The 14,155-nt window shown below is 40.3% G+C and overlaps 1 protein-coding gene across 3 annotated transcripts in view; it reads right to left on the reverse strand.

The window, feature by feature from the left end:
* The window catches only part of tpk1 (thiamin pyrophosphokinase 1), a 56,168-nt gene extending 45,623 nt beyond the window's left edge, over nucleotides 1-10,545 (reverse strand). Inside the window, exons 1-3 of one of the 3 annotated variants that reach the window (XM_031849868.1) lie at nucleotides 10,484-10,545; nucleotides 9,142-9,232; nucleotides 3,683-3,757 (exon numbers count right to left, since the gene is read on the reverse strand). In XM_031849868.1, the coding sequence (XP_031705728.1) occupies nucleotides 3,683-3,757; nucleotides 9,142-9,184 (118 nt within the window). In that variant the 5' untranslated portion in view covers nucleotides 9,185-9,232; nucleotides 10,484-10,545. The other 2 variants (XM_031849869.1, XM_031849870.1) reach the window with 2 other exon arrangements.
* Between the last annotated feature and the right edge of the window lie 3,610 nt (nucleotides 10,546-14,155).

A 14,155-nucleotide genomic window follows, 5' to 3' on the forward strand; every position in this document is an offset into this window, starting at 1 on the left:
CTTCATCTTCCCCTCCACCTGTCCTCCTGTCTCCAGATCCACCCTGCTCTCTACACCTTGCCTTAAATTTGATTGATTTCCTGCACACATATATATCTCATACCTCTCCGTTACTCTTTATTCTTATGCTCTGTCCCACTCTTTGTTATTCCAGGGGGCAACATTTCACTGGCTCTTTGACTCATTCTTTTACCTTTCCACCAACAGGCTTACGGGAATCTGCTTTTTGGCTTTTCTGACGACCTCTATCCATTAATCCTTGCGAACAGCTTCTCTCTTTGAATTCTCGACGTTCCCACTTACGCCATCTGACACATGCTTTTAAATGCTGAAGTTCAGGAAGTGTGCATTTGCACAACAACAAATCACCCAACCGGCCTTGATTGCATGGCTGATACTCGACTGGCTGCTGGGTAATGTTCATAAAAGCTGCTCCACATCAACAAATGATGAAATCCGGCACAGGCCGTGTTTTTTCTCTTGTAGAGAGACACCTTCAGTGATTGCTTTATTGATTGGCTTGTTTGTGTTGTTACACGGAAGTAAGTGAAGCACCTGTAAGTAGGTAAATGAGTGACTGATTGACTGAATGAACAAGTGAGTGGGTGACTGATGGACTAGATGAGTGAGAGGGTGCGTGAGTGAGATAAGCAGCTTGATGCCACAGCACAACATCACGTGTAAATGAGCTTCCCTTTGATCAGCGCTGCGCTCTCCCAGCCGGTATCGCTCCTTCGCTCCCTGCTGCTCTACCTCTCCCACAGGTGATGAGGGTGGCCGGGGGCAGCACATCAGAGAACCTGAGAGTGCAGCGTGTGCGTATGTGTGTGTGTGTGTAAGGGTGGAGACCTGGCTACGATGCCTCCAGGTGAACAACCATCTGGAGAGTGACACGCACTCAGACACGCTCACACTGACAAATCCGATAAACAACATTAAAAATACATGGCATATCAAGTGAGGAATGATAAAACTCGCTAAAAGCGTGTTTACCATCACACTGCAAGAGATCTGAGATCTGCCATTCATGCATCATCATAACCATCATCACCCTGTCAAAACTTTCCTCAAGTCCCATGTGCAAAACTGCCAAGAGTAAAACGGATCAAGAAAGCTTCCCAATTTCTGAAATCCACACCACAGCATTGCTTGTGGCACTTAAGAAACCACCCAACATCTCTCTGAAACTTTAAAAAGTAGCCTTATTTAAGAAGGAGCAAACGCCATACGACGTTATCAAGCTGCATCGCGCTGTCAGAGTACAGCCGACAGGTCTTTCTATCTCGCAGTGGTCGCAGAATGGTGCAGGAGGATGGTTTGATGCAATGCTTAACTTATGATTCTTGTTCCTGAACTACTGGCAAGTATTGACTGGGATGAGAAAAATAAATGAAAATCAACAAAAGGAATTGTAATAGCTCCACAATTTAAAATGTAATCACTGGAGTATAACCACCTCAGTTAAGGTTTGCTGGTCTGGTCACATTTTGGATTCGAAAACAAGGGTATTAAATGAAAAACATCAATCTCCGAGCACTGCTGAGGGTCAGTTATAATCAACAGGGCGTAAAGAATGTATTACCAGACTAATATCTCCACATGTGGGAGCAAACAAATAATTTAAGATGGATATTGAAAAACTGTCTTCAATTTAGATATCATTCGCACTGAAAACACATTTCAAATAATATAACTGCAATTTTCTGAAAAGCAATTGTATTGTGCAGATCTTTACTCTGGATGCACACTGGAGGACTTAGAGTCAACGAACCCATTCCATTTCAACATAACATTTACCAATATCTGCTTGATGAACATTCTAGGTTTTTCTTGCTTTAAATTCAGTATTTTTGATTATTCTCACTTAATTAACAATCCACAGGGTCTTTATCTCGGGGCAACAGGCAACATTTGGTGTGAAATCAGATGAGGAAACCGCTTTGTCTAATGCCATTAAACATGTTTCTAGAGGTCCTCCAGTACAAAAGCAAAAAACAGAGAGAGCTGTGCGACAGAAGGAGCTCAGGTGCCTCCTGGGTAATTTCTAAGTTGATAAGAATATCAAAAGCTGTGTCATTGAAATTCAATCTAAAGTGGTTTTAATCACAAGTTTTCCTTCAAAGTTGCTTTGTTTCCTTTACTTTCCTGAATGCATAAATCCATGTATAACAGTTTTCATAAATGATTTGGCCTACAGTTATTTTCTTTTGTTGTTTCACAGTGCCAGTGCTCCAGGCCACTTCTCTCCACTACGTACTTGATAAAAACAAATTCGGCAGTTTGGCTCCAGTCATTATTGTTCATTTAGCTCCGTTTCTGATCGGTTCAGCGGATTCAAAAGAAAAACACAGTTGTAGGATCCAGATTTGAATGACAATGTCTGGTTTAAAGGCTCAAAGTCAGCTTTGCATATTTAATACATCATAGCCAACTAACAACCATTAGGCATCAACGCATCTCATAAGCAACACCTCTGGGAGACTGGAGCTCTACTTCCCTTTCAAAAAACTATTTTCCCTCTTTTAACAACGAGCCTTTGGAGAATGAATCTCTGTTTGTCTTTTACTCTCATGAAAGATCTTGGAGTATTCATGAAGCAGAGGAGGGAAATCTAATTATTATTTACATCCTCTCGTTACCAGCTACAAAAAAAAAAAAAGTGGTTGGAATCTAGAGGACTTCCTTGGTTCATAAATTGCCAGCAACTTGTGAGCAGCAGGTTGACAGTGAAGTTTACCCCATGTGGTCGTATCACTAAGCAGATCATTCCCCCTCTGATGGAAGGCTGCAGGAGACCTCAGAGATGGAAGCAACCGCTCCAAGTCCGTTGTGAGGGTGGATTTGTTGTGACCGAAACGCCCACGTTCTAAATGTAGGGGTCTCGGGTCCGCTGGGTTTGTTTGTATCGACCTCGTCACTCCCCCGCTGAGTGGAGTGGACACTTACCGCCACTGTCTGTGTTCACAATTATTTATCCACCAATTAGCTGTAATGAATGTACACACACTTGAATGAATCCGAACGGATGCGCTGTTGTTGTTATCTCGAGACCTTACAAAAAGAGTGCTTAGACACATGTGTACTGTAAAGCATATGGCTCAGGGCTGTGAAAGAATGACCTATGGAAATAATGAATGAAAATAATGCAGACCTTTCGAGTAGCAACACGGCTCTTATTTGATCACATTCTTTTCAGGTTTATCAGTTAAGTTAAATGGCCCCGTTTCAACTGACATTTCAGATTCAAAACTCATTATGCCATTTAATCATGAGAATAAAAAGTCAGCGTCTCAGGGGCAACAACATCACGCTGAATATTCAAGCTGTGAATCCAATGAAAATTTAGCACATTTTGTATGGTATTATGAATCTTTCTTGATTATATCAATTGTCCAGGTCCTACGGGAGTTATAAAAGGAAATAGGAAGGAAAGTTTTCTGCAAAAGAGTTATGTCCTCTTTAACTTAATTAAAACATCTCACAGGAAATGTGGACAGAGGGCAGAAAGGGGGCATTTTCAAAGACATGGCAGTAATTATGATATTGCACAGTGGAGACTACACAGGCCAGAGAGCACAGTCCCTTAAAAAACAACAGGGAAATAAATGCTCAGTGCAACTCAATGCAGATGAGCTCCGAAAAGAGGTGTGTTTGATCTGTGTTGGTGATGTGTGAGATATACCTTTACTCCAGAGAATGTGCAGGTAGTCTTTATTTAGAGGCTGGTTCAGAACAATAAGACAGATCCTCTGCGTGCCTGCACAAGAAAACAGGGGGAAAAGGAAGAGGTACGAATCAGAAACAATCAGGTAGAGACACTACAGACGACGGAACATAATGGCCACATAGCAAAAACACAACACATCATTGTTTGCCTTTTAAATACAGATTGGTGGCTGTTTATGTCACTGAATGGGCTAAATAAAGACCAGTTAAACAATGTGGTGATAATGAGGTCATTATCGTGGAGACAGGAAAACAAGAGGGAGGTTTAAAAACAGAAACCATTCCAAACAAGTCCGGATGTTGAGCGTTGGTTTTGTAAAATCCCTCTTTTCTTTTGCTCTGCTTCTAATGCAGATACCCTAATACTTTAAGATTATCTTTTTTTTCTGTCTGCAGGAGATGAAAAAAAAAAATGATGGAAACTCTGCATTCATGGACACATTAAAAACAGAGCTGCTAGAAAAGCCTTAATGGAGCAAAGACCAAAGCACAAGCTCTTGCCTTAACACTTGCGTGCTCATTTATCTTTCACTCTCATGTCTGCCCTCATTAATGATTTCACATCCATTTTTTTTTTTTAAAGTAGTTGCCCTTTGTAGCAAAGCCAAAATGCCATACACAAGCTTAAGCAACACACTGTGATTACAATGCCCTCTTCCCTCTCTGCTAAACTGTATTTATGTAAATTCTGCACAACTGGATACCAGTTTGGAAACAGCGCTGCATGCCATATCTAACAGAGCTTATATCTTTCCCAGTACACATTTCAAAATACATCAGAAGGGAGGCCAGAGAAAGCAACGGTTAAGAAGGAAGAAGAAGAATATCTTGAGGTTTCATGAAATTCTCATGGCATGCGCATCACCGTGTGTCCTATAAAGCTCCCTTTGTGGTGGTAAACCTTCAAGTGTAAAGAGTGCATCTTGACTAAGCTGAGAAAGTGTGGAGGAAAAAATTGTCTTTGGGTTTGTGACTTTGTTGCAGCAGCGGGCTTGATGTCGTTAAAAAGTTCACATCCATGGAAGGTCATTTCCAAAACAAAAGTCAACCCCAGCAGAGTGTGGTAAAGGGAAGAGGAAACAAAAGGAGGACACAAGGAGGGGTGGGTGAGGAGGAGAAAAAGGAAGAGTAGATTTGTCAGTCTTGTCTCTTAATTGGCTGGAGGTGTACAGAGAACAAAAGACAAACCCAACCAGCCGTGACTTTTCAGATAACCCCTCGTCGCACAAACACACACACACACACACACACATACACACACACACACACACGCACACAAGGAAGTGTGCAGCCTATCGTGCACTCCGTTTAAAGAAATGTCACCTTGGAAGTGCCAGACAGCATAAATACAACAAACCCACACACAACAAAAATCCAAGCACATAACCTAGCACGAAGACATTCCAGGAATAAGCATCTATAATTAAAAAGATGAAATTTAAAAGGCTAACTTTGCACACTGGGGTCTTTAAAATGCAGACATCCAGGGGCTGTATTCATATCCTCCACCACGGCTAGATAAGTGTTTCCTGTAAGATATGGAACTAAAGCAACAAAGGAAATGTTTGATAGGCTCGTCCTATCATTGTGAAGCAGAATTCACCAAGCGTTGGATTGTTCACCCACTAATAGGGAACGTGAGCTGGGTTTAGACCGTCGTGAGACAGGTTAGTTTTACCCTACTGATGATGTGTTGTTGCAATAGTAACACATGTTACCTTTGATTAGAAAGTGACGGATTCATCAATAGGTCGTATCTTCAGGAGGATGTGTGCGCTCTGATCTGCCACCATTATTTGCACTCCCTGTGACATCTGTGCAATAAATCTTGGATTTGCACAGAGAGCAAACTCAGGTGGGTGGCCTGTCACGCTTAGCTAGCGTGTTTGAGTAAACATCGGTTTCAATGGATGCTTCAAAACTGCTGATAGCATCCTATCAGATGTGAGTGTCTCTTGACTGATGTTGGCCTTTGAGTGTTATTGATTTTTTTTTTTTTTGAGCTGTGCAAGCCAACACCACTCGTGTGTTCCTGTTCTGTGCAGAACACGCACGTGTGTGACAGTGTCAGGTTTATACAAACATATGTACGCGTACAGGAGCACAATTACAGCGGCCCTTAGTGGTCTAACAGCAGGATTATAACCTTCAAACAGCGATCAATAGGAGACAACCGAGGGAGAGAGAAACAAAGGAAGCAATGCACCGTGATACAACCTACACCAGTTCAATAAATGGTGCATGGCGCAGTACTCTGTTCCTCCAGTGGCACTCATTCATTTACTCATTTTATCACAATGGGACAAATTATGTACTGGGGCTGCAACTAACGATTATTAAATTACCAATTAATCTGTAGATTGTTTTTTTTAATAATTAATGAATTTCTGTCTAAAAATAGGCTGGAAAATGCAGCCAATCGTTGTATTGGAGAGGCTGGTACCAGACAATGTTTGTTGTTTTTGATTAAAAAAAATGTACTTAACTTTCTAATCCCCAGAACCCGCTGACGGGTTTCAAAAGGCATGTTTTATAAAAATCATTTATCATAGCCAGAAACTGTAAAAACAGAATTCATCGTCGGATTTTCAAATGTCTGCCGGCTCCTGACCTCCCTCATCGGAGGACTAAACTTACTTTGTTTCTATTTCTTTTCTAACCATTAGCCAATGAGGAGGAAAAGTGACTAATCATAGACATAAGGACAACAATATTATTTAAAGATAATTATTGATGAAAAATAGGAAGAAAGCATAGAACAAACAGGCAACAAAAAAGCACTCAAGAGTAGACAAGGACACATGTATGTAAATAGACAAGGATAGTCTTCTTGGCAATAGCTGGAGCCACAAGTACAGATGGATTGCTTGTTATTGTTAAGTCTGACAGGTCCCTGAGAAGGCAGGTGGATGGAGATAGTGAAATGTTACATGTCTGAAACTCTGAAAGTTGTGATCTCTTTCCAAAAACTCTGAACCAGTGGGAAGGACCAGAGGGTGTGCAGGTAATTGTCGTGGATGTCAAGTTCATGTCTCATTTAAAATGTTGCCAAAAATAAACTATATCCTGGGAGAAACTCCTCAGTGAATGCACCTGAGACCAACAGTCCCGAGACAAACATTCAGTGAAACTTTGAACTGCAGAGCAGAGCACAGCATTGCGGAGTACGGGCAGAAATATGTGTCACCAGAAACAAAGTTTGAATAATTTATAGTTGAATTTGAATTGCTTCACTTGAATAATGTCATTTAAAAAAACTGAATTCGAATCACATAATTTGAAACTGAATTCCCGTAAACTTGAAAGTGAAGGAATGCAGTTGCTCTGAAACTGTGTTTGATCCAAAAAAAAAATCCTGCTCTTTATATACGTCCACAGTCAGCGCTCACAATTCAAATTCAGTGCTTGCAATTCAGTTTCAGTTTAGTGAGACGCACATGCAGTGGTTGAGGAAGAGCAATAGAGTGCAGATTCACAGAACTCGGGTACGCGTACATTTAGTTTTGTGGATCAAATCTAAAAGGAAAAAAAAACCCGGAACTCGCAGAAACTATGCTGACATGAGCGTTGTAGTTATAGGATATCTTTATCCTTTCATTTTTGAGTATTCAATGCTCATATCAAATCACCTAAACATCTCTAAAAAAAAAAAAGGTTATTGGCATTGCACCTGTGTGTTCATTGGCCCATTTTCTGGCTTGGTGGTGTATTTTTCCACATTCCACTCTGTGAACGGGCAGACACAGACGACAAGAAGTCTAGACAGGATGTTTCATGTTGGAGTCGAGTGCAGCTCCATACAAGAGTCTTCAGCTGTACAAAAAGCTACAGGTTAAAGGAAAGTGGTTCCATCACATTGAAGTAGAATTACTCAAGGAATGCAACGCCACAGACTACGGAGGTAGCCTGAAATTGTCAGTAAACTGCACAGAGTATTACTGTATGTCTATGAAAAAGGTTGATCGGTGCCCGTATGCTGAATCCAAGAAGAATGACAAAAAAGCTCAGACAGTGCTGAGCTTTTTGGGGACAGAAAGTTTGTTTTTCACTCCTAACATCTCCATCTATATCTTTCTGTGGGTGGACAATATTTCTAGCCAGTGTCAAAACCCTGCACCACCTTTTTATTTGTGTGTGTGTATTGAGTGTAGCAGCTGCTACTCAACCATTGGCAGCCTCCTTTTGTCATAATGTACACGACTGCAAGGCAGGAATATATTTTGTTCCAAGTCACAGAATTAGCTCTTTATAAAATAGATCTCTAAAAATGGCATGTACATGACGAATAACAGTACAGCTGTAACACGAGACAGAAGTAAGAGATGGAGGGAACTACATGTGGCTGCTGTCTTTTTTTACTAAAACAATTAAAATGTGTGTTATTGCACAGTCAGCACTAACTACCTAAATAATTTATGAATGTATTCAGGGTCATGTTTCCTCACTACACGCATAGGGAGCTTTTACTGGCGCACATAGCTAGCTTTGTAAATTACCAAAACAATTTGAATTAAAATGAAATCTTACCAATTGGCAGTTCTTCCGCGACCCACAGAGCACCATGCTTTGAGGGTTTGAGAAGAGCTGCTCTACAAGCCACACTGTTGTACGATCTTGACCTTTACAGCTCTGGGTGAAACCTGCCCGTCGGCAGCTTTCCCTCCTCCGCACTCGCACACCACCAGGGAGCTCACGTAAGCCTTGACCTCAGCGCAGTGGCTAAAGGCAGCTATAAGCAGCTTCTTCCTCGGGCCATATGTAGGGTTTCTTTTAAGAGCATCAACAGATACAGAACATCTAATCTTGCCACAAAAATGTACCTACGTGCCTTTGGAAAAGAGAAAATAGTACTACTGAAAAGATTTCAGTCAATTGTCGTACTAAACGTGGTTATCTAGGGTTGCGTTTAAACAAAGTGAATGTTTATGATCACAGAAATCATATGCAGGAGCAATTTTTATTTATTTTTTTAGAAACGTTTCAATAATCACAACGCCGCCCCTCAAAGTTAGTTTTTCTCAAACAGCAAACACACGAGACCCTCTTTCAATAAACATTCATTATTCATGCAGCCAAACAGAAAAGACACTCAGAAGTGCATCTCATACATATACACATTGTTGTCATGAAAGTACCAGTGATTTGTTTTTGAGTTTTAATTCCCCCAAGACTGTTTGTTTGTGTGTGTGTGTGTGTGTGTGTGTCAGAGTGTCTGGGAGAAGCAGACAGAGGAAGACAAGTGCGACAGTGATGGGAGTAAGTTTGTGTTTTGATCAGACGCATACAGATCTGTTTTCGGGGCGGGCAAGCTTGTGGCTTGTGGGTGAACGCGCCATGTGCGCACGGACCTGCGTATTTGATTGATTGTGCGCGTGTGCGTTTGCGCCGAGGTAATGTGTGTTTGAAAGGCAGTACCTGAGGGCAGAAGGCAGTCCAAAGGCGTCAACTCTTCATCCATGGCCAGGATCCACAGGAGCCCGTCTTCAATCAGGCGACTCGCCTGGAATTGAGGAGAGAGGACAGACACCTTTTGCTTTCATCAGCCAAAATATTTCCATCATTCTCTGCAGACTGAGTTAAACAGTAATCTTGAAATTACAAACTGCTGTATGTAATAATATAGCCAAACTTCTGAAACTCGTTTCCACCGAGCCATCCTTTTGTTATACTGCATTTAAATTCTGTGCATGTAGAAAATAATCCTTTGAAACAAAAGAAAAGCATAAAGTAGAGCCAGCAGAAAAACAGAACAGAAAAAGCACTGTGTAGATACTGATCGCACAATGGTTACTCTACCACCGCTGGACTTTTAACAACCTCCTTGTACCTCCCCTCAGTGAAAACAATGCGTCCTCCTCCTTCCCACACACATAAATTATTCCAGGTTTAAAAAAACAGGACTACATCAATTATTAACTTGAGTGCAGTTTGGCAGACGTAGAGTGGGATTATGTAATCATTATATTGCCTCCACCTTTCCACAACCCTGCTAAACGTAATAGTGAAACCTTTTAGCTGGTTTAGAGAAAAACTGTCCCCACAATGACATATATAGAATATAGTTCTATAATTCAAAAGAATGTAAATTGGTAAATATTATTTATTTTCACATTTGATTAGGCTATGAGTGGTCAACCATTAACATCTGCTGCAATGGTTATCAATAGAAGGCTGCTGTCACATCTCGATACACAGCTTTTCTGTAATTATGTGTTTTACAGTATGCCAGAATACATTTTGTTTACTTGTTCATTTTTACAGCCTTTGCAAAGTATTAGAAAACATTCAAAGTGAAACCGTTATACTTTATTCTGGCTAATTATACATACGTTAATGTTTTACAACCACTGCAACAACACATCAATCAACCGCTGGTGTTCTGCCTCCAGGGTGTCCTCAGTCACTGAAGTAATTAAACTGTGTTAATGCAGCAGCTCGTCATGCAGTACTCCACTGCTAAACCACTGAATGATAAGCTCCTTGAACACTAACCGACCCCGTTGAACCGTCCGTGGTAACATGCCAACACATGAACAAAACACTTCACAAAACTTTAACCAGCTGTACGCAGCTGTATGCAAATAAATGGCGCGACAGCGGAGCAATGAGCAACGGTGCCTCCCGTTGTTCACAGATAAAACCGTGCAACACTAACGCAAACAACACACATGCCGACACTATACTTCGCTACTAATAAAGCGACTTCACATGTTAAACCTGACATCGGTCTGCTTTGTAAATATTGAATAAAACTCACAGAATGAAGCGACTTCCGGTATAGAAGATATCACGGTAAACAGTCAACGAGAGCGCAGAGAGTTGACAGCAGCGCCGAAGAGTGGCGGGGATTTGTTACGGGGACACCTAGAGGCCAAAAGTGGAAACTAGTTTCCTGTGTACATTGTAGGGTGTTTCAGAAAATTGAGTCGTAATTAAACTCTTTTTTTTTTTGGTGGAAGTTATTCCGATAAGAGACAGACTCTTCCAATCACTGCTTTCACTCTTCACTGTAGTCACTATTATGTGCCCATTAATGGTAGGACCTACTGAACAGATGTCCAACTTAATATCACATAAGCAAAACAGAAACTAAATTCTTCCAATGCAAGCTTTAAAATGTTTAAAATGTCAAAAACCTTTAAAAGAGATCTGCATTAATACCACTGAACCATACATGATGTAACTTTTATTAGAGGTTATTTTAATGTTTAATTCTGGTTGAGCTTAATGGAGAATTAACCGTCAGACAATTAGATGCTTCATTGATCCCCCTCCACGGGGAGAACTACCAGGTATACAATCATTGTTGTAGCTTAAAATATGTACTGTAAGGTGGATGAACCAGGATCTTCCAAACTATCTATGTCATCCTGCTGTCTAAAAGTGGGATAATAAAAACAGAGGAGAGGTTGTAAACTGACACCAAAACAGCAAACTGCATTTCTTCATTATCATCTGACTGGAACAACATGGAAATTAAATTATCGTGATTTGGCTGAGGAGTCCCTGCAAACCAGTGCTGAGGTCATATATTGATATTTTATTCTGGGAATGTGTGAGTACAAACTTGGGGGGTGTAACATATACATTGTAGGTATTGTATAAGCTGATTCCACTGTTTTAAAACATGATATATCTGACTGAATCTGACTACTTTTAGTGACATTTAAATATATATTTCCAGATATTGAACTCTGACAAAATATTTGTCCTCAGATGATATGCGTTCTAAACATTTACCGAAGCTGAAACTATCACTAAATTGGAGTGATTCTTTTTTAATTAGTCTCTCTATGTTTAATAAATATAGCCAAATACCCACTGGAAAAATATTTTAATTCATATATGAATTAATATGATATTTAGGACATGAGTGAAAGAAATGGCAATTGCAAAGACAAAAAAAAGACAAAAACCTAAAATGGTCCACAATCAATATTTTATAGCACACACATAAACACACCCTCTCACTCACACAGTACTTGCAAACAGCACGCAGCCAGACTTCACAATAACACACAAGCGCACCCAAAATTCAGACACATCAGAAAACTCACACAAGCTGCACAAATATACACGAGCAAAACACACACAGGTAAACAAACACCATGAGCACACACACAACTCAGGCACACAAGCAGTGGACTGATAGTGTATGCTTCAGATATCTTCAGACAGCGGTAGAAGCAGTGTAAACCGAGAAATCAAATCTCTCTCAAGGTGAATCCACTCCGGAAGCTCGTTAAAACAAACGTTCTCTCATCAATCAGCACTTGTCCTGTCTCTTAGATAGACTTCACATGGGGGGGAAATAATACACACACTTAACACACAGTTTTGCACAGGCGTGTATGGGCTGAGCACACACACACACACACACACTCACACGCATACATGCTATGCTCAGATGCATGGCAAGTAATTCATTCTGTGGGCATGCATTATAAATACATCTATGAATAAATTCCAGGCTGAGTGCATTCTTCATTGGATTTTTATTTTTTTACAAGGCCACACCACCTGAATGTTTGAAAGGATCTCTCTCTCTTCTCTCTGCATCTACGTAGCTAGCTCACCTTTCATGTCCATCATCCTTTCTAATATTTAACCCTTTCCCTTCTTCCCATTTCTGCACCTCTGTCTTTTTAAACTCATGGTATTGTTTTTCACTCACTCTCCCATCATTTTTGGATCCGGCTCTTTCCCCTTCACTTCTTCTGTTCGTACTTCCCAAATATTATCTGTGTTATTCTTGGGAAGGACATGGGTGAGAAAGAAGAAGAGGGTCAGTGGTGGTAAAGAAAGAGACTAGCTAAAGATTACAATGCAGCGACATTCTTCTTGCAGGAAGGATGTTTATTGGGGCCAGTGGGCCAATCATTAAACCTCTGTGCAGACAGCGGCTCTTTCCAAACACTGATCAAACCTACAGGTGTTTTTTTTTTAAATTCTGTTACTAATTACCGAACGCATAAAATGAAGCACATAACATTGAACAAATATTTTGGAATGATGCAGCCACAAAAAAACATGAACTTTTTTGTTTCAATATCTCACACTTGAACATCAGGACGCTTCAATGGTTTTCTAAGTTGGTTTTCTAACTTTCCCCGACCGTTAGTGGGAGGTTGATTTTTCTTTTTCATATCTGTAGTACATTTAAAGCTACAGCCATTTAGCTTAGCTTAGCATTCCTACTGGGAACTGGGGAAAACAGACAGCCTAGCTCTGTCCAAATGTAAGGAACTGCATACCAGCAGCTTTAAAACTCACTAATTGAGAAATTATATCTTTTTTTTTTATGTGTTTGTTGTCATTGTTGTTTCATATTTCAACAGAGCCAGGCTAGCTGTTTCTCCCTGTGTCCAGTCTTAATGCCGAGCTAAGCAATCTTTCTCCTTGCTTCATTATTTAACATACAGATATGTGAGTGGTAGCCTGTCCACCTCTCATCTATCTGTCTTCAAAGAAGCTAATAAGCATATTTGCCAAAATATTTGCATTACGTAGCTGGGATAATTTAGCTGAAATAATAGCTGTTAAAAAAAAGACAAGAACTGAAAAAAAGCCATAGCTGTGGAAACGTGGATGAGTAACTATGTTTTTCATATCTCCCCATAATATCTGTCTTTCATTAAAATAAAGAGACGCCTGAGTCACATTTAATGCACAGCAGGAAAATCATCACAGCTGGCAGATGATTGTACCACAGAAAAACCCATTCTCAAGAAGTGAACCTCTGCCAGGCGCAGTCTTTCTTTCTACTATGCAAAGTAATAAAACAAGTTTATCAATACCTCTTGCCAATTTCTTTTTTATTCTCCCTCTCTCTTTGCAGGAAATTGTGGTTGGGCTCCAGGTTTTGGCTATCTATCTTTTGCAGCTAATTACCATCATAGTTTGGCACATCAGATCCAGCAGGACTGTTGCCAATTTCTCACCTGGAATAACAGTGAGGTTACGAGAGGTCACAAGCACTAATGTTAGTTGCTAAAGCTGAGATACCTATGTCATTTCTTCCTAAATGACCACCTGTTTACAGAGAAGCATATACTAAGAAGTATTGCTGTGGACATTTTCATAACGTCCTCTCCTAAAGGTCATATCACAGTGAAGTGAATGTGTTTGTCTTGAGTTCAATTGAATGTCTCCTATCAGCGAATACACGAGTCGCATTACAGTATTACCCCACTTACCCCTGGCAGAATACATCTGTTATTGTGAGAGATAATAAAACAAAAAATGGACTTAACTAACATGCAAATTCAGACTCTCTCCCTCCCTTTCATGAAAGATTTCTCCCTTTAATATTTTCATTAGTTTAACTCCTTTCTGTCATTTCTCTTTCACCTGTTTGTTTTTTCCTCACTAATGCGCTTTTGATTTTGTCTCCTTTATTCCTTTTTATCTGCCTTGACTTTTTCCCCGC

Source organism: Anarrhichthys ocellatus, unplaced genomic scaffold (assembly GCF_004355925.1).
Source record: "Anarrhichthys ocellatus isolate YVR2014 unplaced genomic scaffold, GSC_Weel_1.0 scaffold10, whole genome shotgun sequence".
NCBI classification, from domain to species: Eukaryota; Metazoa; Chordata; class Actinopteri; order Perciformes; family Anarhichadidae; genus Anarrhichthys; species Anarrhichthys ocellatus.